The sequence below is a fragment of the Furipterus horrens genome, unplaced genomic scaffold (assembly GCF_987537825.1).
Source record: "Furipterus horrens unplaced genomic scaffold, mFurHor1.1.pri manual_scaffold_5, whole genome shotgun sequence".
NCBI lineage: Eukaryota > Metazoa > Chordata > Mammalia > Chiroptera > Furipteridae > Furipterus > Furipterus horrens.
Window position 1 is genome coordinate 11,331,574 of NW_028327175.1, and position 27,026 is coordinate 11,358,599.

A 27,026-nucleotide genomic window follows, 5' to 3' on the forward strand; every position below is an offset into this window, starting at 1 on the left:
AAAAAGTCTACACACCTTGGGACCATTCCTGCCCCCCTTTCTTTCTCACAGCTTTTGTCTGAGACACTCCCAGTTTATGCTTATTGTCCTGGAGTAATCATTTATAGCGCCCCCTTTCACTTTCAAAAGTGACCCAGTGCAGACACGAATTATCACGTCACCCTATTATTAGTGAGGTTTGGCACTTGAGAATGGAACAGTCCCTAGTTAAGAGGAAGGCCCATGGCTCTGGGGATCAAATCTTGAGCGGGAAACATGGACAAGCTACTTTAGGCCTCCTTTTCTTCATCCGTAACAAAGACAACGAGAAGGAGATCATTGCTCCCATCGCCCCGGAACGACTGTGAGGATGCAGCCGACACGCCCCGCCCTGACTCCATCTTGGACATGCAGCAAATTCTAGTAACAGCAGCTCTCCTTCTGGCCCTCCTCTCCTCCTTCCTTCCTGGCACCCTTCCTGCTTTCTTCGTCCCTCCGTCTCCATCCTTTCCTCCACCCTTTCTTTTGCTCTTTTCTGCTTTCTGAAAATTCGGAAAGAATTGACTCATTTGGATCACCTGAGGCAGAATGCTTCTGCCTCTCGCTGAAGTTGGGGGGAGTGGAGAAAGTGATGCATCAGAACCTGCAGGCTACGGATAGGGTTGTGTTGGGTTTGTCTTCTTTGTGCTGGGAGGGAGAGTAGGAGCTCAGGACTCTTTCTTGGTCACATGGTTCCAGGCCTGGGTTTCTTACAATTCACTGGTTTTGGTAGAAGCTGGACATGGTGACATACGCTTCCTCTTGATTTGATCCCAAGGAAGTGAGGAGGGGCTGTCCCTGGGCAGCTGAGCTCAACATCAGGATTTCTGATGGGAAAAGAAACGGAGGGAGCACCGTGACATTTGTAGGTTCAGGACCAAGCAGCAGGCCCTGGTACACATGGGATCCATTCCTGCCACCTTCCCTGCAGTCTGGGGACCTGCAGGAGGAGGGCACAAGGGTATCACACACATTGACATTCCCCGCCAGGCACTCGAGGGGTGCATCTCCTCTGCAAGTTTTTGGGGTGATGGCCACATGCTCGGATGGCCAGTTGGGGCCCTGCACATCCCCGCCAAACCTCTGCCTCTCAGACTCATCTAGTTGCGGAGGAAATGTGTCTTGCAGAAAGCCTTCCACTTCGTCTCGAGCTTGAATGCCATCCACCTTATGAATCTGGCAGTCCAGGAAACTTTCAGGGTTGAAACTCACATTCAGATTCTGCAGCAAAAAAGAGAGAAGGCATGAAGAGAGCAGCACCAGGTGTTTGGGAAACAACCTGAAGGACCACTGGAAGGGGCTTACCGGGGAAGGGCAGGGATCAATCCCTGCGTCTTAGTTGCCTCTGCTTTTGGAGGTGCCATGACACCTCAGGGTCTGAAATAACCCTTGGAGGTGCCCTTTAGCCCTGGAGAGGCCTGGAAAATTCTGTTTCCTATCTCCAGAAGCTGCCACTAGAATCTTACGAGAAACCCTGGTTTGGGAATGCTCAAAAGACCAAAACTGGGAGTTCAAATATTCCTTATCCTCCGATATTATTCTTGGCTATTGGGATGCCTTCAACATAGTGACAGAAAAGCATCACAAACACCCACCTTTTTTGGTTTCTTGCATAGTTGCTCTAGAGTCTTCTTATGATCAGGGAGGCTGGGCCACACAATAGGCTTAATTCTGAAAATAAGTGGACATGCATAGATGAAAAGAATGGCAGAGGAAACAGGCACAATAGATCTTTCCACCTATTCTGAGCTAGAAATCAGAAAGGTGGATTCCTAGTCTTGACTCTGCCACAGCTCAGTGGGTGACCTCGGGCAAGTGACTTGCTTTATCAGGGTCTCAGTCTCCTACCAATCCTTGGAGGAGTTGGACCAGAGATGGTTTTTGATGATCTACTCTGTAAACAAGACACTACAATGATACTCCTCTGGGAAAGAACCCTGGAGAAAAGGAACAATGAGGTGTGGCAATGAAGTGGCTTGGTGTAGTTCTGAAGCTACAACTGGACCTGCTCATCTACTCCTGATGTACATGTTGTCATCTTATTCCTTCTCTTTACTGGCAGCGACCCCTTCTCTCTCATTTTTCACAGAAGTGAGAAATATTTTCTAAGTTACCCAGAAAAAATGTTTTTAAGGTGGTGCTTTTCAAATTGGAGTACAATATTCCTTCACTTATCACGGGTGTTACATTCTAGACACCCCCCCCCCCCCATGACAGGTGAAAATCCACGAAGTAGGAACCTTACATTTATTTTAGTATTTATATATATTTTAAGGCTTTCTAAACCCTTCCCACACACTTATAAACCATTCCCAATCCCTTATTAACCTTTTCCACACTTTTATAAACACTACTTATGTTCTTAAACATATTCTACACTGCTAAACCTACGTAACTTTAACAACATATGTATACAGTACTGCAAAATCCTGTGCTATAGCAAAAAATCTGTGATAAATAATTAAATATAATATTTTAAAAAATCCCGCGATACTGTGAGGCCATGATAAGTGAACCGTGATACAGAGAGGGACTGCTGTATTTGTAGTTCTTGGGATATGTGGCCCTGTGCTGAGGGCATCTTCCTACAGCATTAATAACTTGACTGGTAGGTATCTACAACATCATTTTAGGGTGAAACAAACATGGCCTTAACATAAAGGAGAATGCAAATTCCCATAAATGTGTGCTAAAAGTCCAGACTTCAAATATATTCTGCATTTTCCATGGCTGCTTCTAGTTGCCCAGCCATTCTGGAGGCGTGACTCCTACTCTTTTAGAAGGAAAAGTTTGGGGGGATCATTTACCTGATGTCCAGTGTATATAATTCACCTCTTAGGAAACTATGGAAATTCACAAGTCCCTGAGGATGAGGAGGGGTGTGGGTCACTATAATTCCTGAGATTCCTTATTCCCCTTTGTAGTTTTCTCTTCAGTAACTAGGGTTAGAGCTCTGACTATCTGGGATCCCACATTACCACCCTTTTGATGAAAGAAATTCACCTTTTTTTCCATAACATAAGGGCCAAGAGGACCATCAGAGCCACAGAGAAGAAACTCAGGGTGCTGACTAGTAGGAGAATAGGATCCATCTTTCCTGGAATGCAAGGATAGTTCTAGGTTAACAATTTTAAACGAAGCATGCTGTGGAAGAGACTTCAGGATGATCTGAGTTTACTTACTAACTCGGGTTCATTGACAATTTCTTGAAAGTTACTCTTCAGTGAACAAGATGATGACATGGCTTTATGGAGGAATTTTGGCTAAAGTGGCACTGACTTAGGTGACCAGATCCAGAACATCTGTCACTTGAAATGTGAAAGTGACCTAGTATTAAAGATACCAGCACTCCCATTACCAAGAAAAAGAAGCCAAGCTGGTAGGGGGGAGACGGTGAAAGAAATGTTCTCCCCTGCAGTCTCAGCCATTTCTAGGGTGAGGATGAAAGGTTAGTATGGCCGATCAGTTCCCCTCATCCCCCAAAGGGGAGTTATATGTGTGGTGCTTCAGGTCCCCAGGGGCCTACTTGAGTCATGCCTTCTAGCTCTCTGGACACTCATGTCCTAGACCACCAAGGTATCTTCATTTTTCTGGAAAAGGGGGCATGGGAGAGCCACATTAGTCTGCCAGTCTGCCATCAACAAAGGTGTTCCCTAGGGGCACCTTGGAGATCCTTGTCTGAATTGGCAAACTGGGAGTAGCAGGTAGGGATTTTGATCAGAATTATTAGGAGTTCCCAGAAGCACCCAAGGTGGTAGAGTCCAGACAGCCTCTATCAATTGATCAGCAACTGAGGGTCTGATTCCCAGCACTTCCTGGTTCTTCATAAAAAGGGCAAAGATGGCAGGTCTTCTTCAAAGAAAGTGTAAGAAGCCCTCCGGGGAGTCATCGCTCTCACGCTCACTCCCACTCACACACTTCGACCAGCAAAGTGCTCTGTGGTGCACAGAGACTGCAGTCGCTTCTCACCTTGGCCACTGGTCTCTGGAGTTCTGAAGTGCAAACTTGGACTCCATTCACTCCAGAAGCCTTGAAAATAGTCGCCGTCAGGGATGGATCGAACTTTAATCTCGTACATTGCATCAGGTTGTAGCTTGCTCTGTGGGAGTGTCAGCCTCGTACTGGATAAGTTCACATGCTGAAAAGCAAAAAGTGCCACTACAGTTTTAGGACCAAGAAAGGTACTGCCCAGATCTCCCACGTCATTCCAGTCAGCATCTTTAGTCCTGTGGACATTCTTTCAAAATTCTCTTATACTTGTTACGAGAAGAAACTCTAACATGTGGAGAGGTCAGCAACAGATTTCGGGACAGAGACTATGAGCTCATAAATGAGGCTGCATGTGGCGAAGGAGGGCTGTGGTACAATGGGTCCTTATTCAGGTGACGTGGGCTCTTCCACTTTGGAAGGATATAACTCACTCCCAGGCCCCCACCTTTCTTCCCACACTTGAGTCTCTTCTATTTCTTTCTCTCTCCTTTCACCTCCCAAGAAGAGATGAAAGGGAATGGTAAGGTTAATGAGCAAAAGTCATTTCCCTCCAGAAATATATGTCTACGTTCCTCTTTTCTTTTTCTCCACTCTGCTGTGCTCACAACTTCCATTAATCAATGGTGACTATGACTCGGTGACACTTTTGTCTGATTTGCCTGTGAAAGTTGTGCTTAAATGGGTTACCTTTTGAGGCCCCCAAATAAAGAGGATTGATTTGGTCTTGTTAGCCCAGCAACCTAATTTAGAGACATGATAAAAACCAAAAACAGAACAAGAGAAAAAAAAAAAGAGTTAGAAGAAGAATGGGCCAGAGGAGACCCAGATTTTGTAGAACCTGAAGCACTTACTCTTAGAGCTTCTTTCAGTAAAAGGTACATTTGAACACAAAATTGCTAGGGGACCTCCCCAGCTAAATGTACCTCTGGAACAATAAAATATGTAACTTAAGATGTTGCTATTTTATAGTTTTATACACTTCTACATCTTAATTTATATGTGTAGCTTATTTATTAAGTATACTTATATAGAGATCTTTATAAATTTTATAATCTATAAATGGAGTTGACTCACCATCCAATCAGCTTCATCTTTTTCCTGGCGGTAGGCTATCTCATGCATTAAATCTTTTACGTATTTCTTTCGTAAGTGCGATGTATTAAATGTCACCACAAAGTCATTTGCTTCTTCACGATAGACAACGCTTACATCGTAAGGAGCCTCAGGTTTAACTGGAAAGGGGAAAGAGATGAAGTCAGCCTATAAGGCACTGAAGAAAATAATTATAATTTTTAAAGATCAACTACCCTGGAAATCACATTCTTGTTTAGAAAACCATTTCTTCTTTTTCCTGGTTCAAGTCCTGACTGCATTTCCCAACCTCCCTTGAAGTTGGATGTGGTCTAGTGAGCAGTGTGAGCAGAAATGATGTGCATTGCTTCCTATCCTGGCCTAGAAACCCCACAGTGACCCCAGGCTTGTTCCCCTTCCACCTCTTAGAGTCACATATTGATGACAGTGGAGCCACAGGATGAAGGAGCCCTAAATGTAGCTTGAAGGATCTCCACCCACAAGTTAGAAACACCCATTTTGCCCTTAGGAGAGCAAAAAATAAATTTAATGGTGATCGAGATACCATATGTTTTAGGGCTTATTTGTTACAGCAACTAGTGCTCATTTTATACAGAAAACACATTCTCTTCACTTTTTGAATCCTTGTTGTTAACTAGCCCCCAAAGCAGAGTATTTAAGCTTTGAGTCTTCATTGTTCCCACAAGATCAGGTGACAAACTTGCACCTCATTTCAGCTATAGAGACGTTGAGGGTCTGCATCCTGGCCCTGGCTAGGAAATTCCAGTGTGACCTCAGCCTTGTTTGCATTTGCTCCAAACTCCTCTCTGGCCTCTTCCTTCTGCCTGCCTGCCTCATAGAGTTGCTCAGTGGGTTGGGTGTCAACCCACAAAACCAAGAGTTGCTGGTTCAATGACTGGTAGTGCAACACACATCGATATTTCTCTTCCTCTCTTTCTTCCTCCCTTCCCCCCCTCCTCTAAAAATAAATAAATAAAATCTTTTTTAAAAAAGAAATGCTATCAGAGGGAGGTAGGTATTATTTCAAGCAGAACAAACCCTGAGAAAGCTATTGAGTTTCTAGACGAGCAGGTGTGTCAGGCTGCCTCCTCACCAGGACCAGAGCCTTCCCTGCCTTGGCCTCTTAGCTGCTCCTCCACCAAAGCCTGGGAGTCTAGTTATCTAGGGATGGGGTAGCAACTTTTCTGCATTGCTGATCACAGACAGAGGTGAGGGAACACACAGGTTAAAATCTAACCCAAACCTGTGGTTAATCAGAGAGTATAGGTTCATAAAACCTTCACTCAGTAGACGGAGCTGATTCCGGTCCATCTGAGACAGACTTTAAGGCTGACTTGCTGACCCAGTAAAATGAATTCCTGCGGTGGAGTTTGGCCCACATATCACCATCAGCTTTTCATAGTGGTGACTGCCCAGGTTTCTCCTGCATTGCTCCAGAGGTACTATAAAAGAGGAAGTGGCTCCTTCTTTACCCTTGGATGTCTCCTGCAAGGGGAAGTTGATTCCTTAGATGTAGTAGGTAAAGGGACAATGCCCTAAAAGGAAACAGGAGGAAAGGGGATGGGCACAGACAGAAAGACTGACAGAGCATACTGTTAACCCTTTCATATTGACCAAGCCAGTTCCTACCTTTTCTTCAAGGAAATAATGAAGAATCACATTCTCAACAAAATCTCTGGCACTGAGTTTCTTGTTCCATTCCCCTCTCCCAAGGAAGATAAAGGAAGAATTAAGGGAAGACCAGAATAATATTGATTATATATACCTACTAAGTGCCAAGTGGTTTGTTTATGCCTTCTGCCACCAACAATCACTTATGGCCACTATAGTCAGAGAGGTTTATTAATTTTTGTCCAGATCCCTGTGGGATAGTTTAATAAGAGGATTTGAATTCAATTTTGTCTGATCTGAGACTTACTCTTCACTTAGCTTTTGTTTCTGGACTCCATTTCCTCCCACGGGCCTGTTCAGGGGCTCTCCCCACATGTCTGCCTCTAGCCTAAAGGTTGTCTCTGAGCACATCTGGAAAAGAAGCTCATTCCTCAAGCAGCATTTAAAAGCGTTTATTTATTCCTGCACAGCCTGGGCAAGTATATAAATTGAGACTGCCAAGAAGAGTGGGAAGGCAGGAAGCTTTCCCTCCAGACCTAAAGATGGGTCTGTGGCAGCTGGGAAATGCTGGCTCTAAGGTTCAATCAGGAGCATCTGGTTTGAATGGAACTAAATGACAGTTCTACTAATGAAAGGTCACATTAAGAATCAGAAGAGGCTACTGTGAGACACGGGTCCACCTTTCTCATCCTCCTTGCCCAGGGGAGCCTGCCACAGCCCCGAGGCGCTCTCACTAGCCCCATCTATAGTGGCCCATGCTACCTGCTGTGTGCACACCCTGTATCTCCTCCTTGCCTCTCAAGTGAGGCTGTCAGGTTTGTAGTCTGCTGGGGCTACACAATGTGGACCCCTAAAAGCCCTGGTGCATGTAAGGTCTGGGGGTTCAGATGGGGCAGGGTGCCCCCCGGAGCTATGGGTATGCCGTGCGTGTTTACGTGCTCACTACATGAACCGCACACAGGCCCTGTGTGCGGGGTGGGTTCTGTAAGGAGGGGCTCTCCTCGGTGCTCCAGGACCCTGTCAGAGGACTGAGAATCTCCGCCAGCTCTGCTGGTTTCAGACAGTGAATGACATTCGCAGTGTAAGTGGTAAACCCTTAGGCAGAGTGCGCTAGTGCAGCGTGCAAGCTGAATATGCATCCACAGCAGCCAAGTGTCCAAAAGAGCAGAGCTGGCTTGCTTGTGTCACATATACAGAGACGCCCTGTGACTGTCACCTCCACCTAGCGGCACGCACACCGACAGTGTCCACGTCTCTGCCAATACCTCTGCTTTTTTACAAGATAATTGTCCACATATGGAACTTTGCTTTTACGCTCTATTTTACCATCTTAGTGAAACAAAGCTGAGACTAGATCCCAAGTTTCTCTTTGTTGTCTCTGATGAGTATTACTCTTACACTTAATTTTGTTGTTGGGGGAGGTGTTCAAGAATATGGAGAGACAGAGACGAAGTATTTAAAACCAGCAAAAGAATTTATATCTTCAATCACTTTGGACAGTTTTTCATATATGTGTATGAAATCTTCATAGGTAGAATACATACAAGTAGTGAGTATTCCATTGCACTGATATATCATAATTGCCTTAGCCCTTCTTCTATACCAAGGTATCTCAGGTTTTGAAAAAGAACTTTATTTACCTTAGGGTCATAAATCTGTAAGTAATAAAAGGAATGTTTTTTGTCTAAATTTCTAGCCTTTCTGATCATTTTGATTTACTTGCCTGGTAACCAAATGATAAATTGATAATTAATATTGACCTACAAGCAGTTAATTGAATGGAATGTATTCTAGGCTGAATCAGATTTGGTATCAATCCTCAATAATAGGTCTTTTAAGAAAGTGTGATGGTAACTTGTGTCAACATGGTAACCATTTGTTTGGTCTAACACTAGTCTACAGATATCTTTTAAAAAGACACCACTAACTATAAAGCAGTAGACTTTGAGTAAAACAGATTACCCTCCATAATGTGGTAGGCTTCATCCAGTCTGATGAAGGACTTAAAATCAGAGACTGGGATTCCCTGAAGAAAAAGCAATTCTATCTCAGGAATGCAACATAAAAACCCTGCTTGAGTTTCCAGACTGCCTGGCCCTCCCTGTGAAATTTAGACTCAAGACTGTGATATCTACTCTGGCCTCAATTCCTGGCCTTCTCCCGTCCCTACAAATTTCATATTTGCCAGCCCCACAATCATGTGGGTATATATATCTCCTTTTCTATATCTCCCCTACTGTTTGCTCTGGAGAACTCTAATACAAAAGGCATGTTTACTTTTTAAAAGAACTTGATTATTTAGCTAAACACACTCAGAATATAGTAAGTAACAGGGTGAGAAGACTACAGGAAATTCAGGTAAAAGTAAGGTGAGGGGGGAAGGGACATAGGTCAGTGGATGACAGGAGACCCCATTAGACACTTTATATAGATGACCTCTTCTTTCAATCTGTAGGGGCCAGTCACCCTCATTCATTGAGTGTGAAAACTCAGAGAATTCTCACAGTAAGAATTAATAGCATAAGCTTCAGAATGTTCATTTCTTTAAAAAATTATTTGACTTATAGTTACAGAAAACAGACTGACAGCTGTCAGAGGGGAGGGAGGATGGAGTGCTGGGTGAAGAAGGTGAAAGGATTGAGTGGTACAAACTGGCAGTTTCAGAACAGCCACAGAGACGGTTTGCATTGGGGAAAATATAGTCAACGATGTTGAGGTAAGTGAGTACGGGGTCAGGGGGGTGCTTGGGGCAGCAAGGGGACCACTCTGTAGAGTTCATGGTTTTCTCATACTTTGCTGCAAATCTGAAACTGGCAGAATGGTATTGAATGTAAACTGTGGTTGCAAAATAAAATAAAATAATAAAATAAAATACATTAAAATAAAAATTAGTTGCATTAGAGAATGTGGTGTTCTTTATTACAAATAGCTTTCATGATTTGTCCATGTTTAAAATATAGAAAACCCAGACCCCATCAACATCTTAAGACATCTGAAAAATGGCAACCATACCGCATAATCATCTCACCTATATCGACTATCTTCATTTTTCGGCAGGTTAAGATCTTTCCCCGAAGCTTTACATATATTTTGCTGTATCCAATCAGTAAGAATTTATGTGTCTTGATGAAATATATCTCCTGCAGTTTACTAAGATTCAGGCAGGTTACATCCAGGAGGGACTCGCTGTAGAAACAAAAATGAGATCTGTCTCAATTCCAGCAGGAGTTTCTGTAATACAATGGCATGCATCACAGGACATTTCAATTGTGTGACTCCAACTCTGTCCATAGATAATTGAGTGGGTAGATGAACATGAAAGAGAGAGAAATTAACATAATGTGGCTTTTTGCTGCCATTACTATTAGAGATGATTTACTCAGGCATTAGATGCGATTGAACCTAAAGTAGTCAAATCACATTCATAAAAATAACGGAAAATTCCTATTTTTAATAATTGATATTAAAAAATAAATACTTTGTTTAGGTGAGAAAATGCTTGCATTTTATGATGTCCTACAGGGATAAATTAAATAAATAAAACCTATAAAGAAATATTGACCAAAAAAGTCTAAAGGGAAATGATGAAATAGTCTAAAGAATTATATAAATAAAATCACACATATTTAATGGGTAATTTAGGGATTTTCATAGGTAATTTTGATTGTGGTCTACTTTTAAATCATCAACAGATTTTAAAATGAACACCTCTTCCCATGCTTCCTACTTAACATGCAATATCAATGCTCTAGTGATTGACTTTTGTCACCTCTGTAACTTCCTGTTCCCAGTGAAGATCAGGCTTCCAGAAAACGGAGGAAGAGAGAATGCTGCCTGCCATTCAACTAGCATCAAAAGCTCCAAATTGTACTCTTTCAAAAAATTCCTATTAAAAATGTATAAGGTTTAGTTCTAGTAACGGCTCCAGTAATGGGAGAGTACCTTATATCACACTAACCTTCTAATATATAACTACTATAAACTTCAGACAATATGTTTTGTGGGAAATGTCTAGAAATGAGAAAAATAGAGAAATGGAAACACCAAGTCAGTCAAATTATTATATGTCCTCTTAATTATGCTTCTGTGGAGGAGACTCCACAGAAGCCATGAGATACCAAGAGCTATAAAGCTTTCAAAAGAACAAAGCATAGATTTTAGGTGCTGCCTCAAAAGAAGAGTTTGGAAACCAATCTAGGCAAGTTAACTAACAGAGCTAAAATGAATTTTCATCAAAGAATAAAAGACGCTTCCTCCTCCTTATCAATAGTTTTCCCTACATTCAAAAGCTACTACAAGTAACCAGAAAAAAGAAAAATGTAACTCATAGTCAAGAAAAAAAGCAGTCGCTAGAAACTGACCCTGAGAGTATTCAGATCTTGGAACTAGCAGAAATAGGACTTTAAAGCAGATTTTATAAATATGTTTAAGGGCTAAACATGAAACATTGTCATGATTATTAAACACATGTTTAATATTAAGGGAGAAGTAGAAACTATAAAAGGAAACAAAATGAAAATACTATAGCAGGTACATATCTAAAAATTTTAAAAATATACTGAATGTATGGGATGAGCTTAATAGCAGATTGAAGATGGCACAAGAAAAAGTCAGTGAACATGAAAATAGATCAATAGACATTATTCAGTCTGAAAAAAAAGAAAAAAAATGTTGGTGGCTTGTGAGGATAAATATGTAATTAAAGTTCCAGAACAGAAAAAGAGGAAGAATTTGACTGAAAAAATATTTAAAGAAATAATGGCTCCAAACTTCCCAAGTGTGGCAAAAAATGATCAACTTTAAGGTTTAAGAATTCAGCAAATACAAGCAAGCTAAAAAAAGCACAGCATTAAAGCTAGTCAAATGGCTGAAAAACAAAGACAAATAGAAAATCTTGAAAGCATCCAGAGAAAAATATCACTGTCCATCAGAAACTACAAGAACCAGAAGACAGTGGAATAATATCTTTAAATCTCTTAAAGAGAAAAAAACGAGATGTCCACCTTAAATTCTTATATGCACACAATATTCTTCAATAATGAAGGCAAAGTTAAGATATTTCTAGATAAATAAAAATCGAGGTAATCTGTTTTAGGAATTCTTTAGACCAAAAGGAAATGATACTAGATGAAATTTCAGATCTATAGGAAGGGATTAGGGGTACCAGAAGTGGTACAACTTTGATAAATGTTAAAGACAATATATATTTCCTCTGAAGTTTTTAAAAAGTAACCGACTACTTAAATCAAATATTATGACATTATTGAGGCATTCATAAGGTATATTAAAGTAAAATATATGGCAACAATCGTGCAAAGAACAGGACATGATAAGTGAAAATATGTTGTTGTAAATATTTTATATTTTACATGAAATAGTACAATATTAATTCTAAATAAACTCTGATAAGGTTGATTATTGCAATCCTTAGAGTAATCACTAAAAAGAGATATTGCCCAAAAGTGAAAATGAGGAATAAATTGAACATCTTAATAGTTCTATTTCTGTCAAAGAAATTAAATTTATTATTAATAAATTTTCTTACAAAGAAACTCTACCCCACATGGTTATATACTTATAAATTCTGTAAAATATATAAGGAATAGTGTCAATCCTATACAAATTCTTCCTGAGAATAGAGAAGAAATGGACCCTTTCCAGCTTAGTTTATGAAGTTAGCTCAAGTTGGCAAAAAATATTACAAAAAGGAATGTACTAATAAATGTCCCCCAAGAATGTACATATAAAATTCCTTAGAAAAATATTAATACATTGATGTTAATATATAATTCAAAAGCAAAATATACCCTAGAACATCAAGAAAGGTTCAGTAATCAAAGATCAATCAATATAATTCATATTAACAGAATAAAAGACATAAATATTCTGGTCATCTGAAGTGATGCAGATTAAGTGTTTGACAAAATTGAACATCCATTTATAATTAAAAAAATAAAACTGTCAGCACATAATTAATGGGAGGACATTTCTTTAGCCTGATAAAGGTAATTTACAAAAAGTCTGTAATTAATATACTTAATGGTAAAATTGTGAACATTTTCACCTAAGATAAGGAGAAGACAGGAATACTTCACCATTTATTTTCAACTGTGTGTTGGATAGTCTAACCAGTGCTAGGCAATAGAAACAAATAAAAGTCACCCTGATTGGAAAGGAAGAACAAAAGACAACGTGTTTGTTTACATGGAAAATCATATTCTCCAATATAACTACAGGAACTAATAAAGTGAAATCATCAAGGTTATTGTAAAAAGTCAGTTAAATTTTTATAGACTAGTATCAAGCAATTATAAAACTAACTTAAAAAACAACAGCTCAACGTATGCAACAGAAACATAAAATACATAGAAATAAAATTAATTAAAAGATTTTTGCAATGGAAATTACAAAATGTTCCTGAGAACTATGAAAGAGAATCTAAATAAATGTAGAGCTACATTCATGGATTAGCAAATTCAGTAGCAAAAAGATGGAAATATTCTCCGAATCAGCATATATAATATTAATCCAAATCACAGTAAGATATTTTAAAAAATTGACAAGCTGATTCTATAATTTATGTGGAACTTTAAAGAACAGCCAAAACAGCATTGAAAAAGTACAACAAATATGACTCACAGTTCTTGATTTCAAGTGTACTATGAAGCTTTTGTAGTCAGAACAGTTTACTACTGGCATAAGAATAGAAAAATTAATCAATGGAAAGCATAGAGAGTTTGGAAATAGACTCACACATATAAGGTTAATTGATTTTAAATACTGGGACTCAATCTACTCAATGGGAAAGAGAAAACCTTTGCAGGAAGTAGTCCTAGAACAACTGAGCAAATGTATGAAAAATATACATCTTAATTTTACACAAAATAAATTAGATATGGATTATGGTTCTAAATATAAAAGTTAAAATTATAAAATATTAGAAGGAAGCAGAGGGAAATATCTAAGTTTGGCAATAAGAAAAGATAGTAATGGCACAAAAAGATACATAAAAGAGAAAAAAAGAGTTTTTGGACTTCATAAAAAATAAAAACCTCCTGCTTATTAGAATACACCATGAAGAAAATGAAATGCAAGCTACAGACTGAAAAAAAAGCAATACATATACTGACATACAAATTGTATCTTGAACATATAAAGAATTTACACCCATCGATAATAAAAGGACAAAAAACTCAATAAAAAAGGCAAGAAATTTGCCAAAAAAAGACACAAATGAACAAGAAGTATATGAAAAAATGGTCAATATTATTTGTTATTTGAGAAATGTAAACAAAAATAACTAGCTCCTATTTCAAAACCAAATGTTAGAAAGGATGGTAGCTCATACATTGTTGGCAGGAGATAGAATCGTATAACCACTTTGGAAACCTGTTGAGCAGTTTGTTATGAAGTGAAGTACACACCTACCCCATGATACAGCAGTTCCATTCTGAGGTTTTTACCCAAGAGAAACAAAAATGTGTTGTTTACAAAAATGTGTTAATCAAAATGTGTTATTAACAAGAACATTAATAGCAACTCAAAAAAAAAAAAAAACAGTCTCAAACTTGACAAATCTCAAATGTGCATCAAGAGGAGAAAGGATTAAAATCATTGATATATTCATGCAGTGGACTGAACACTCAGCAATGGAAAAGATGAGTTACGAGGCAGGCATCAACATGGATAAATCTCAAAAACATTGTGTGTGAAAGAAGTGAGTCAGAAAAGAGTGAACAGCATGTTATTTCATTTATAAGAACTACCAGAAAGTGGCAAAACCAAAGAGTGAGAATTCAGAACTGTGATTGCTGGGGAGGAAGGGAAGTGACTAGAAGAGGGCCGGTGGCCTCCCTCTAGGGCAAAAGAAATGTTCTCTATCTTGACTGAGGCGAAGGCTACACGTCAGATTTGTTCTTCAGAACTCATTTAAGATCTGTACATTTCACCAGCAGTAAAAATTACTCCCAAAATGAATAATCAAAAAAGGAAGTAAACCAAAAAAATCAATAAAGCACATCAAAATTAAAGAGGTAATGCAAAGTATGTATGCATGTTGTAAAAATAATTAACGCAGAATAAAGTAAAATTACTGACTTATTTTTCTTCCTCGACCCTCCACTTAATTTCTCTCTCCTGTGGTAACCATGGTTACCAGTTTGTTTTTTCCTACATGCTCTTTATAAACTCAGCCAAATTGCCCTAAAAAGAGGCATAGCTGGGTCAAATTGGAAGTGGGGATGATGGCAGAAAGAAGTACCTCTGTGTGAGTTTGCTTGCATAAAAAGAATCCTTCTCATTAATAAGATACATTTTTTTAAAATCATAGGGAACAGGGCCTTTACTAGTTCTGATCCAGAAAGAGTGTTGGTTTCCTTTGATGACTTGAATGTGTGTAACTTGTTTCTACATGTGCTCAAGTGAGGCCATGCATGATCACTCCAGGACTCTGTGTGGCTCAAGGTGAGGGGGGGCACGGGGCTGCAATGCAAGGGGAACACCTCAACCTTAGGTGCAGTCGCTCACCTTTGGGCTGCTGTCATCTCTGAGTGACTGGTTAAGCTCCTTATTTTATTAATTGGCTAAATATATTTACTCTTTGTGGGACATTCCTTAAAATTGTCTTCCCCTGAAATGTAGCTTTTTAGTTAACTGCTCTCTTTTAGGGATATGCAGTTGTTCTGGTTTTGAATGTGTGTGCACAGGCGTGTTTGTTGGAGGGTGAGTTATTTTGGGGGGCTTGATGGGTTTTCCCACTTGGAGTAGAGTACAAGCTAGACGGATACCAGGGAACAGACACTCCTTGGGAGGAGTGGCAGACAAGAAATTTTGAAGGTGGCATGATTTGATGAATAAGGATAGAAGAGGCAAATTGGGACAGAACCCCATTTCTAAATTTTAGGTAAACATGTGATATGGAGGAATTAGAAGGTTAATGGCTTTTAGTTCAATCGTTGAGTGTAGAATACACTGATAAGTAAAGAATGTGTGGAACATTCAGCTATAGATCCTTAACATGTAACAAGTTCCTGGTAATCTTGGAAGTTTAAGAAGAATCTAAAATGGTGTTTGCGGTTCATTTCTACTTTTCAGGGGATGAGATTAATGAGCTATGGAAAATAAAGATCATCATATGGCTGTCTTGTGAGCCTGGGCATCCTTTTAAGGGCTCTGAATTCCAGAAGCTGCTTTATGGGGTGGAGGGAGGGTAGAGGCAGGAAGCCTTGTCAAGAAACTCAGATAAAACTGTGGCTGGAACAGGTAGCCTTGCTTTGCGCCACCGACCCTGGCCTCAGGTCACTGGAGGAAACAGTGAGCCCCCATGAGTAGTTCAACTCAATTCAGTCCAGTTCATTCCAGTCCACTTAATTACATTACAACAATTTACTGGGTAGCTAACTATGTATTGCTAGGGTTAGGCTGTCCTGGGACTACACAGTCTAACATAATTGCCACTTTCCCATGTACTTATTGAATACTTGATACACGGCTAGTCCAAATTGAGATGTGCTCTTAATGTGAAATACACAACAGATTTTGAAGGATTAGTACATGAAAAGAATGTAAAATATATCATTAATATTTTTTGTTCATATGGATTACATGTTGATAATATTTTGAATATATTAGGTTACATAAAATACATTATTGAAGTTAATTTCACCTGCTTTTCCTAGAAAATTTAAAATTTTGTATCTGGTTCAAACATTTGTGAATTGCATTGTATTTGTGTTGGAAAGAACTGTTCTAGGCTATTTAAGGAAAGGCATCTGAGCATAATAGAGGTTAAAAAATGTGACCCTATGGGACCTTCCTTGGGTTCATCAACCCTAAACCACTCAACACAAGCCCCCTTGTTCTGAAAATGGGGAGACACTGTCGGGGATCATAGCGCTTGTTTCTTTACTCCACCATCATCTTCCTAAATTCTCTGCGATCTTATATAGTTTTATGTGATGATAATATTTACGTGGAAATAGTAAAAACAAAAATAAGCTATAGTTTTTATTTTTTATTTGGCCCTGAAAAAAGAAACTCTCTCAAAAATAAGGAACAACCTTGAAAGTGAGTATAGATTCTGTAGAAAGGACTGCAGTAATCGCACTTGGCAGATAGTGCTGCTGGGGTCTAGGGAGGTAGGTGTGCAGGGTATAGCCCAGGACATTGGCGGTAATTGAGGAAAACAAAACAAGACATGTTTGAAGTGGTATCTGTAGGTGGGACATGAGGGTGATGGTGGTGCCCCCAAGAATGTGGAAATAAAGGAAATACAATGGCCTTCTGAGAGCTGACTAGAGGAATTATGCAAACACCTAAAAAGCAGGGCCCTGAATTCAAACACCTATGCAGGTAACGTGAATGAGAAAAATGAGCCCGGCTTCAGGAATGACATGTAAGTCCCCATCTACAGAAGCAGCCAGAATTCTGTTCATCTCTTTTCTACTGTATGTGCCCAGTATTATGAAACTTTATTTTTAAAGAGATACCTAGATATGTAAATGCTGGCAACTTATTCCAAAAATTTAACCACTTTGAGATCTAAACCAAGTAACTGTAGTCTTAAAATCGACAAACAAATTTCCTTTGTTTGCTTCTGTATTTACTGAACAACCATTTGATCACATTTTCTTGTTTCTGAAAGTTTTTTTTCCCATTACCATTTAGTCCCCTTATATTCCCCTCTCCCCAACAATCACCACACCGCTGTCCACGTCCATGAGTCCTTTTTCCTTTTTGCTCAGTCCCTCTACTCCCTAATCGTGCCCTGCCCCGCTTAGCTGTCAGCCTGCTCTCCATCTATGAGCCTGTCTCTATTTTGCTTGTTAGTTCAGTTTGTTCATTAGGTCCCACATATAAGTGAGATCACATGGTATTTGTCTTTCTCTGGCTTATTTCACTTAGCACAATGTTCTCCAGGCCCATACATATTGTTGCAAAGGGCAACATTTTTAATGAAAATCTGTCTCTTGAGAGAATTAAGTACCATTGACAGGCGCAGACCATATGTTAGATACTAATGCTTCTACCCTGATCTAAGACAGCTCTTAGGATTGGAGAGCTGAAATAACTCCCTGGACTGCAGAGCTAGTTTTGAATTCCAACCTAGGGGCCTGTTTCCAGCACCTCTGCTTTGCCACTTCAGGTACCAGGTTCTGGTAAATGAAATATTTTCAGGTCCTCCAGGAAGAGTGGATTTATACTGATATGCAACCTACTGGCCCTCTCTGTCCCTCCTCCCCCAAACGCCAGCCTGAGCCCAGTATGACTATTTCGGTCTCTATGATAGTTGTGTCTGTCAGTGTGAAATAGTCAATTGGTATGCTGGTAATCTGGTTCTGTGATTTTGGCTCATTCAAGTTCATCTCTGAGAGACAGATCTGCACATTGAACACTAAGTAACTAGATTTCTAAACCTGGGAGTCTGACAGCTAGATCAGGCAGGTGTTAAGTTCATATAGAACAATGCCCCAGGTGAGCTCTCTGGGAAACAGCTCCTGGTTTCTGGCACCAATCCTTTGTAATGACTTGAGCAGAAAGCACAATTTTCAGTGATTTCCAGTTTCTTTATACATTTATATTAATGGGGAAAAAAGCTCCACAAAGCTAGTTTCAATGTGGAATAGAAACTCAGCCTAACCAGCAAATATAGAACTCTGTTTGAGTTTAATTTGAGATATGTTGCTCTCTCTGAATCTAGGAGTTCCACCCATCCCCCCTCAAGATGTACATACCTTTATGAAAATAACACCATATCCTACTAAGGAGTTCATAGTTACTGTTTCACACTGACAACATGTCTTAAGGTAATTCTTTTCCAATGGAAATATCTGAGTCCAATTGAGAAACCCAAATGGAGGCTATGGAGAAATTAAAATATGGCAGGAAATATGAAGTGACTTGTTAAAGGAAGTGGGCAAGTTTGTTCAAGTGGGCAAGGAAGTGGGCAGATGCCATATGAGTGAAAGTGGACCGAAAGGTCAGCCTCGGACTCCCTCAGAGAAACCACAGTGATCACGAAAGTCCACCAGTCAGCAGGTTAGAGAACAAAGTCAAACCTCTGTGTTGGAGGAGGTTTGGCCGACAAAAATGAATGCATCGTTTGAATGAGTTGTTCAGCCGTTTCCATATAGTCTAGTTGCAGCACAGATTCTGGATATTGTAGGTTCCTGTTCTCTCGTTGTATTTTATTCCTGAAAAGTGTGTTAATAGACATGAGCGGACAGAGGCAGATGGAGAAATCGCTATGGAACTGAAGCCCGAGACCATGTTTGCCCAGTGATGGCAGCAGGGGTCGCTGCAGGAAGAGATGCAGGATGCTCCTGTAGATTAGTGTAGAACTTGGAATTCAGGGCTTGTCTAGACCATACATCCTGGGGGATGCCTGAGTGTGTGTGCGATTTAAGAAGCCCTCTCTCACTCCTGGTGGATCTTGACCCACTTTCCTTACTAGGAAACTAACTAAAACTAGGCTGCCTGGTAGGAATTTGGAGATAGCCACAAGTCAGAATTTCATGTTAGAGTATATTTTTCAAGCCGTGAGAGGTAGCAATCCTCAACAGCAAGAGATGATTTGTGGAGGAGGGGCAAGATAAAGCTCTCTGAGCTCTTTCCCGGACTTTCAAAACAGAGACGTTCTCTTTTTCTTGGTCTTTTCTCTGAGGCCTCATGAAACCAAGAGCCAATTTATTCTCGTGAGTTTTTGGAAGATTGATACTGGGAGTATCATCTAAAGTCAAATTGTGTCAAGAAGGTGGAAGTGAGGGTCTATATTCCTAGATGTTTGACTTACTGCCTCTTTTCCACTACTTACTACATACTGGATGTACTTTCTACTAAAGCATTAAGTTATTTCGTCCTCACAACCTCCCTGTGAGGTAGTATATCTCATTTAATAGGTGAGAAACCAGCATAAATAAGTTACGTAACTGGCTCTCGGTTAAAATGCTGGTAAGTGCTGGTGTTGGGATTAGAAACCAGGCAACTCTGGTGCAACTTGAAGACACGAGATTGTCTCATGTCACGCCAAGAGATTTTCTAGCAGGACTTACATTCCGCTACAAAGTCAGGAGGGATATGGGATCTCTAAGATCCATACCATGCTTAGGCTGTAGCAGCCAGACCTGAAATATGAACCCGAAGAATTGCTTTGCATGAGTCCTCTGGTGAAGGACAAGACATTCCAGCAAGCTTTTGGAATGTGCTGGATTGTAATACTTGATAATGGGCCCCCATGGTCCTTCCTTTGCCACTGTTGCTACACAGCATCTGCAAAGAAAGGCAGAGGATTTATTTCTAAGCACCCATTGAAGCCACCATTTCTCACCATATTTCGAATTCCAAATTGGTGCTGTTGATGTCTGGATCGTCAAAAGCACAGTTTAGCAAGTGCTGTAACCCACTCACTTCCAGCTGACTGTAGCAGGAAAATGAGTAGTCGTCCAGCTCCGCGTCTTCCAGGTCTCCTGGGGAGGGGCAAAGTAGCCACTGTTAGTGAGGCACACGAGTACCTGCCTTTGAAATCGGCAGTGACATTAATGAAAGGGCAGCCCGTGGGGCTAACATAAAGAAGTGGTTATAGTTGATCTAAAGAAGAAAAGCCCAAAGGCAGAAATTCGAAGAATTTTCGAAACTACCCCCTCCAAAAAAAAAAACCAAAAAAAAAAAAAAAACAAAAAAAAAAACCCAAGCCAAAACAAAATGTAATGAGCACAGATTTTTCTAATTGGAAAAATAAAAAAAAGAATCATCACAATTAAGGACTAACCTCCAAATATTTCTAATTTTTGTATAGTGCTTTAGAGATCCAGAATGAAGCACTAAACACAGTCTTTCTTTTATTAAATGGTGACTTCTTCTGTTAGCTTGTACATTTCAAGTAAGAGATACTTTATCTCCATTATTCATATGATACTTAATTTAGTCTTTGACTTGATTACAAATCTTTATTTATTGCCTCTCAAATGTTTATTTATTTATTTATATTTTAAAAGATATTTTGTTTATTTATTTTTAGAGAGAGGGGAAGGAAGGGAGAAAGAGAGGGAGAAGAACATTGATGTGTGAAAGGAACATTGATTGGTTGACTCTTGTATGCACCCTGTCGGGGACTGAACCCAAAACGCAGGCATGTGCCCTGACCGGGAATCGAACCGGTGACCTTTAGCTTTGCGGGATGACACCCAACCAACTGAGCCACACCAGTCAGGGCTCAAGTATTTTTTTTGAATCGAGGAAGATGATAGAACTCTTACAACCAGAAGTTTACTTTTTTAAGGGGTAGCTTTCCTTTGCCTCAATAGATGTCCCAACTAAAAGCACCATTAAATATTTCTATTGTGTGGTTATTTATTTAAGGTAATTTCTTTTAAGCTACTAACTGAGGCAAACCTGATTAGAAAAATATCAGATCCTACAGGACTTAGATCTCATGGACCTTCCTGCAAGTCTTATAGATACTGCCTCTGTGTTTATCTTTTATAGATACTGTATCTCATAGATATGAGCAAATTCTGGAACTATGTGGGGAACCAGAAAATTTTTGCAGTCATTTTTGGAAAGTACAATCTGTCACAGATTGCATTTATTTTTTTAAGTTGGGTTGACGTCCTTAAGTTTAAATAGACATTTTGTATGTATATTTCACAATATTTAATAGAGGAAATTCTGTCAGTAAATGTACTCATACTGGAACATGAGAAAACTCAGAGCAACCAAAGGCTTTCTGAGTTTTTGAGTGTGAGTTTATGATTACTTGTAGGTCCATGGATACTAGAAATTAGATGCTTCTGGGGCTTTAAATCAGATATAAAATATACTAAAATTAAACCCCAGTTGGGTGTTTCAAAGGCCATGAGATGTACAAAGAGCACCCCCTTCATTTAAATAACCCAGTAGGTCTGTGGGGGAAGTTTGTAAAGTCAGTTGTGAGGGGACCAACCATTGAGTGACAGGTTGGTTCAGTCAAAGCAACGGGTCTGGAAAAGCTACATCTGGACTAGATCTGTGAGCACTGCTCTTTCTGAACACTCCTAGACTCCATCCAGCTCACAATTCTGCTCCCAGCAAAGTCTCCTTACATAATTTCAGCAGGGTTTGGCCCTCCTCCTGATCACAGTTTTAAATAACAAGGGAGTAGCCTACCATTTCGGTTTACAGCGCATGTTCATTCTTAATCTCACAGACTTAAACCTCGGTTCCTACGAGCTGGTACCTTTCTCAGTGGAAAGGTTCTGGCTAGTTTTAGCCTGTCCCTTGCATGGCAGTCTCATGCTCTCTTGATGTTTTCCCTTCTTTGGACCTTCCACCCCTCCTATACAGCAGAACCTACATTACTATGGATCAGCGTTATCTCCAAAATACTTCAACATATAAAGTAAGCCAGAGAGAGAACAGTATAGGGGATACTGGACATTGGCAGAAGAAAGCGCTCCTACCGCCCTCAGCCATCGAGGCTGGCAAAGTGAGTTTGTTGTATATGCTCATATACACAGAGCATGGGTCATATAATTAAAGTGGCTAGATCCTGAAATATAGCTCCTTGACTCATTAGCAGGTATTACTTGGCAAGGTTGCCTTATAACCAAGAAACATTCTCCTCAACGACTTGGACAATTGCATGTCATTTTACAAAGAGAATGCAGTACCTGATCTAAGCGGCAAAGTGCTTAGGTAAGAGTAATATACACAGTGGTTAAGCTCTCCAGCACCGGAGCTGGACAGATGTGGGTTCAAATCCCGGCTATTCTGTTTTGTAGCTGTGGTCCTCTGTCAGGTTACTCACCCTCACTAAGCCTCACTGTTCTGATATGTTAATTAATGCTATTAATGAGGAACAAATACAAAGACTTAGCTTAGAATACAGTAAACACTCAACAAGGGTTAGCTAGGACTATTATCATACATGTTTCTGAGAAATAAGTAGTGAAAAGGTAAAACAAGGATTCTAATTATGAGAATACGAACGTGACACCTTTGTGGCTCCTTTGAAAGACAGTCCCTTGCCAAAAGTGTTATTATTATGGCTTTGAAATTAAATGGAGTTTTTGAACAACAGTGAGTTAACCTATTATTTTTTTGAATCCTCACTATCTAAGCTTATTTTCATAAAAATTTAAATTTTTGGGGGACTGTGTATTAGAAACAAGGTCGTGTGGTTTGGAAGTCTACCTACTGAAAAGAATTAGTGGATTAAAAGAGTTAGTGGTTTGGATTTTTAAGAAGTAGCTACTTCTTCTCTTGATCACCCTTGTGGTTATTGGAGAACTAAGTTATCTGTCAGCCCACAGCAGCCGATTACTTTTCACACCGGACTGGGAAGTAGTTTGACGTAATCGTGTGGATGGGTGGTTACCGATCTCCTAAAAATGTCTGAAATTTAAAAAGTTGAGGGGAAAACTCAGCTTTCATTAGAATTCTTATTTCTTTTAAAAATCACATGGTCTCTATGGAAAAACAGAGGGAATTACTATATTATACTCCAAAGGGTAAGATTGATGTGTTACTTGCCTAGCATCTCTGTGCCAACCACAAGGCGATGTTTAGCATGGAATAATGATCATCCCCCACAAAGTGATTCATACACGGTCACACTGTGGAAAATGTCAATCCTCTGACAATTCCTGGAACAGAAGCGTTCTAGGGATTTCCATCCTTAGTAGTTACGTAACTTAGAAATCTAAGCTGAGTCATTAGGCTGATGTGTCTGATATCTTTGATAGGAAAACACTTTTTCACTCTTAAAGTGAAAGAGTTTAATTTTCATGAACCAACTGGTGGGCCAGTCCCCCTGCTGCTGCTGTACCTCTGTCTACAGTTTTGTTCTAATTACAATGCATTTACTAAGTAGGCAGCATCTGCACCTCAGTACTAAGTTCTTCAAGGATCCCAAAGACAACTATTATATGATATTAAATTTGCTGATATGGGGATCATTAAATATATTTCAATGAGACAACTCATTGAGATCTTTATTGTTAGTTACTAAGAATCTCACATGAATCTATAAAAGCTTAAGTATTTTGAAGTAATTTTCAAATATGTATTGGATGTCCACTGTGTCCTCCACACTCTTTTAGGTGCTGGGGACAAAGCAATTGTAAGTGCAGACAAAGCTGTTGTTTCTAGATAATATTTTATCGTGAAAGTTATGTTTTTGGAACCTCCTGAAAAGCTAAGCAAAACAAATTCTAGCTTGATTTCTTAACAAGGTATAACCAACAAGTCCAACTGTTGCATCTACAAGCCCAACTGTTGCATCTAAATGGGTGTTCTTTTTGAAAGAGCAGAGGCATTGACCAACACTAAGATCCACACTTGGAGTGTCAAACACATTTCTCTTAACAATTCTAAGACTTTATAAGTCACCCTCCGGGTTGTCCCCCTGTCCGCTGTCCTGGGGGTTAGAACATACACAATGACTGAATACGTGCTAAGTCCTCCATTCCAATCCAGTGCCCGGCTCAGGTCTGTTAAGGACCTCAGCGACCTAAAGCATGTTCTTCAGATAATCTGAAATCCTAAAGAAAAGTTAGAAATGACTCACCATTCTGTGCATAGCCACTTTCTCCAGAAACGACTTGAAGTAAATAGAAAACCATACCACAAGCTGTACCTAGAACTGTCATTCTGAGAGAGAGAAAGAGAGGAGAGCAGGCGTGTGAGCCTCTGTGTAGGAATGAATGAGAGAGAGAAAGCGCGCGAGATTGAGTGAGAGAGACTTAAATCTACAGCTTTAGGGCTTTATACTCACTTAACCACAGACAGGGGGAAGTATAAACATGGCAAAAAAAGAAGGCATGTACCAGAAACAGGAAGTCAGAGTAAAAATATTGCTGCTCTAAGCAGAGGTAGAAGAAACGAAGAGAGAGCATTTGAAATTGTCCTCCTCTGGTATTCCTCCTGGCAGCCCTGAACCTACTGTGCTTACTTGAAAGTAATGAGGTAGATTCACCTGGAAACTCAAACTCTTTTAGACTAGAGTGTGAATAGCACCCACTTTAAAAGAATCATGGGACAAAAATCCAAACTTACAAAGCTAATCAATTGATTGTCAAGGATGAGTTTTGCTTTAAAGATAAATTGTGCACTTAATGAAGTAATTTATTGTAGATATGTATTAAATAGTCCACCCTCCAATCTCTGAACATACAGTGTTTCACCAGAAGAGCAATTTTTCTGTTTTATTCTCTTTGTAGCCCTAGTAATTACTTATACCTCACTCATCAGAGTTGGCATTTAAGAGATATTTGTTTAATTTAAGAGTTGACCAACTATGGCCTCAGGGCCAAATTTGGCCTACCATCTATTTTTGTAACTAAAGTTTTATTGAAACATGGCTGCTTTTGTGCTACAACAGGGGAGTAGAGTAGCAGAGACAAAAATGGTAGGGTGCACAAAATGTAGTTTTTACTGTTTGGTCCTTTATAGAAAATGTCTGCTGATCCCTTGTTTATTGGACAAAATAACTATTTTCTCTGTGAATTTAAAATCGGATTCTAGCCCTGGCAGGGTTGCTCAGTTGGTTGAAGTATCATCCCTTATGGCAAAAGGTTGCAGATTTGAATCCCGGTCAGGACACATCCTTAGGTTGCAGGTTCCATCCCTGATCGGGATACACATGGGAGGCAACCGGTCAATGGTTCCCTCTTACATCAATCTCTCTCTCTCTCCCTTCTTCTCTCTAAAAATCAATAAACACTTCCTCAGGTGGGGATTCAAATAATAATAATAAAATAAAATAGGATTCTGCTTGTGAAAACCTGGGGGCCACACAACTTTCCAGGAATACATGGTCAGTGTAAACCACACTAGAATCTATGTATGCAGGGAAGATGCTTGAGACAATGACACAGACCATTCAGACTCTCCCTACATTTGTCTACCAAGCAAAATTGTTCCCAACATGGCCTCGTGGTTAAAGTAATGACATTTGTTAAGCCTGGCTGACCTCTTGTTAATTACTGGATTTTTGTCTTTTAGCCATTGTTAGTGTTTGAAGGCACAGGTTAAGAGCAGTCCTGTCATTAAGGACAGAAACACCTTTTGTAGGACATACTGCTGCTCACCTGATGAATAATCTAACCTGGATTAAGCCAGAAAACTCCACCCAACTACAATTTTAAGGTACTGAAGACATAGATGTTGAGTGAGCAGGGAGTTATAAGCTTCTGTTTGATTCACTGTTACTGGGTAGAACTGGTCCTCTGGGCCTGTAAAAGTGGTTTAATTAACAAAGAGTAACAACATCCCCCAGAGTGTTTACACTGTAGTAGAGGGTCTTTGAAAGCTGCATGGCTTAGTCTGTCTCATCATTACAGTTATGTGACCATCTCATAAGAGGAGAAAGGAGATGGGATATTTGTGCCAGTCTCTGGGAACCCTTCTTCAGGGTTGAGGAAGACCCAGTGAGAGATGGGTGCCCTATTTGTAATGTCACACCCCAGACCAGACACTCAAGGAATATTTCAGAGCAAGAAACCAAGTGAACAGGACATAATCTCTCCTCTCCCTCTACAAAGGCCTATCTCTCTCTTTTTTTGACATTTTATTTTCAAACATCTTCCAAACCAAATAAAGAATGACAATTTGGTGCATGAGATAATAATTTGTGTCCTTGTTTCTATTCTTGTCTTGAATGCTTGGTTAGAAAATCGAAAGCTCAACTCACAAAACTTGATAGATTTTTTTGTGTTGAGCTGAATATCCTTTCAAGAAAGCTATAATTATTAATTTCCATGAACTAAATAAGTGTCCAAGGAGAAATCACAAATTCATCTATCACCACACAGACCTCATGAACTGGTCTCAGATTGTCACTCCGTGGGTGAGTAATTGGGTCATGTCTCTTTAAATTCTCTTGTTTATCATTTAAGTGGACTATCATTTTGATTGTATCTCTTTCCTTTAGTTGTGAAGATGTAAAAGAACAAAGCCTAGGCACAATATTTTGGTACAGCATGTGCTAGTTTGCTCAGGGGATTTCCACTGGTGTGCTAGCTCTCTTTGGGTGGGGCAGAAGATGCCGAAGGACGTCGGAGAGAAACCTAACTAAGGCATGGGGAGTTCAAAGAACTGAGAAAGCTCACTCATCCTTGTAGAGGGGATGGGGAGCCGTGGTGCCTCCTCTACTTTTTTCACCCAGCCCTCATCAGTCCTTGGGAAACTTAGACAGCCCGAGGAAGGACAACCTCGCTCTACCTGTCCGCCAGGAGAGAAGTGGAGAGATAAGACAGGCAGGCCAGGAAGGGCACGCAGCGCACCTGAGCCTCCAGCTGTGAGATCAGGATTGGAGCGCTGGACGGTGGGCGAAGCCAGTC

The 27,026-nt window shown here is 39.9% G+C and overlaps 1 protein-coding gene across 1 annotated transcript; it reads right to left on the reverse strand.

Moving 5' to 3' along the window:
* Nucleotides 1-465: 465 nt before the first annotated feature.
* On the reverse strand, nt 466-24,404 carry IL7R (interleukin 7 receptor). The gene is made up of 8 exons (XM_090276175.1): nt 24,254-24,404; nt 20,036-20,174; nt 9,740-9,897; nt 5,083-5,240; nt 3,988-4,156; nt 3,022-3,115; nt 1,614-1,689; nt 466-1,239 (listed from the first exon to the last, which is right to left on the reverse strand). The coding sequence occupies exons 1-8, from the start codon at nt 24,333-24,335 to the stop codon at nt 736-738; spliced, it is 1,380 nt and encodes a 459-aa protein (XP_090132301.1). The 5' UTR covers nt 24,336-24,404; the 3' UTR covers nt 466-735.
* Nucleotides 24,405-27,026: the final 2,622 nt, after the last annotated feature.

What these genes read in the sequence shown, in the direction of transcription:
- IL7R (XM_090276175.1), bottom strand. Translation starts at nt 24,335, where the DNA reads ATGACAGTTCTAGGTACAGCTTGTGGTATGGTTTTCTATTTACTTCAA. An exon ending in TCCAGAGACCAGTGGCCAAG is followed by an intron (nt 3,116 to 3,987) that starts GTGAGAAGCGAC and finishes CTTGCATTCCAG; the next exon opens with GAAAGATGGATCCTATTCTC. An exon ending in TATGCAAGAAACCAAAAAAG is followed by an intron (nt 1,240 to 1,613) that starts GTGGGTGTTTGT and finishes TTTTTGCTGCAG; the next exon opens with AATCTGAATGTGAGTTTCAA.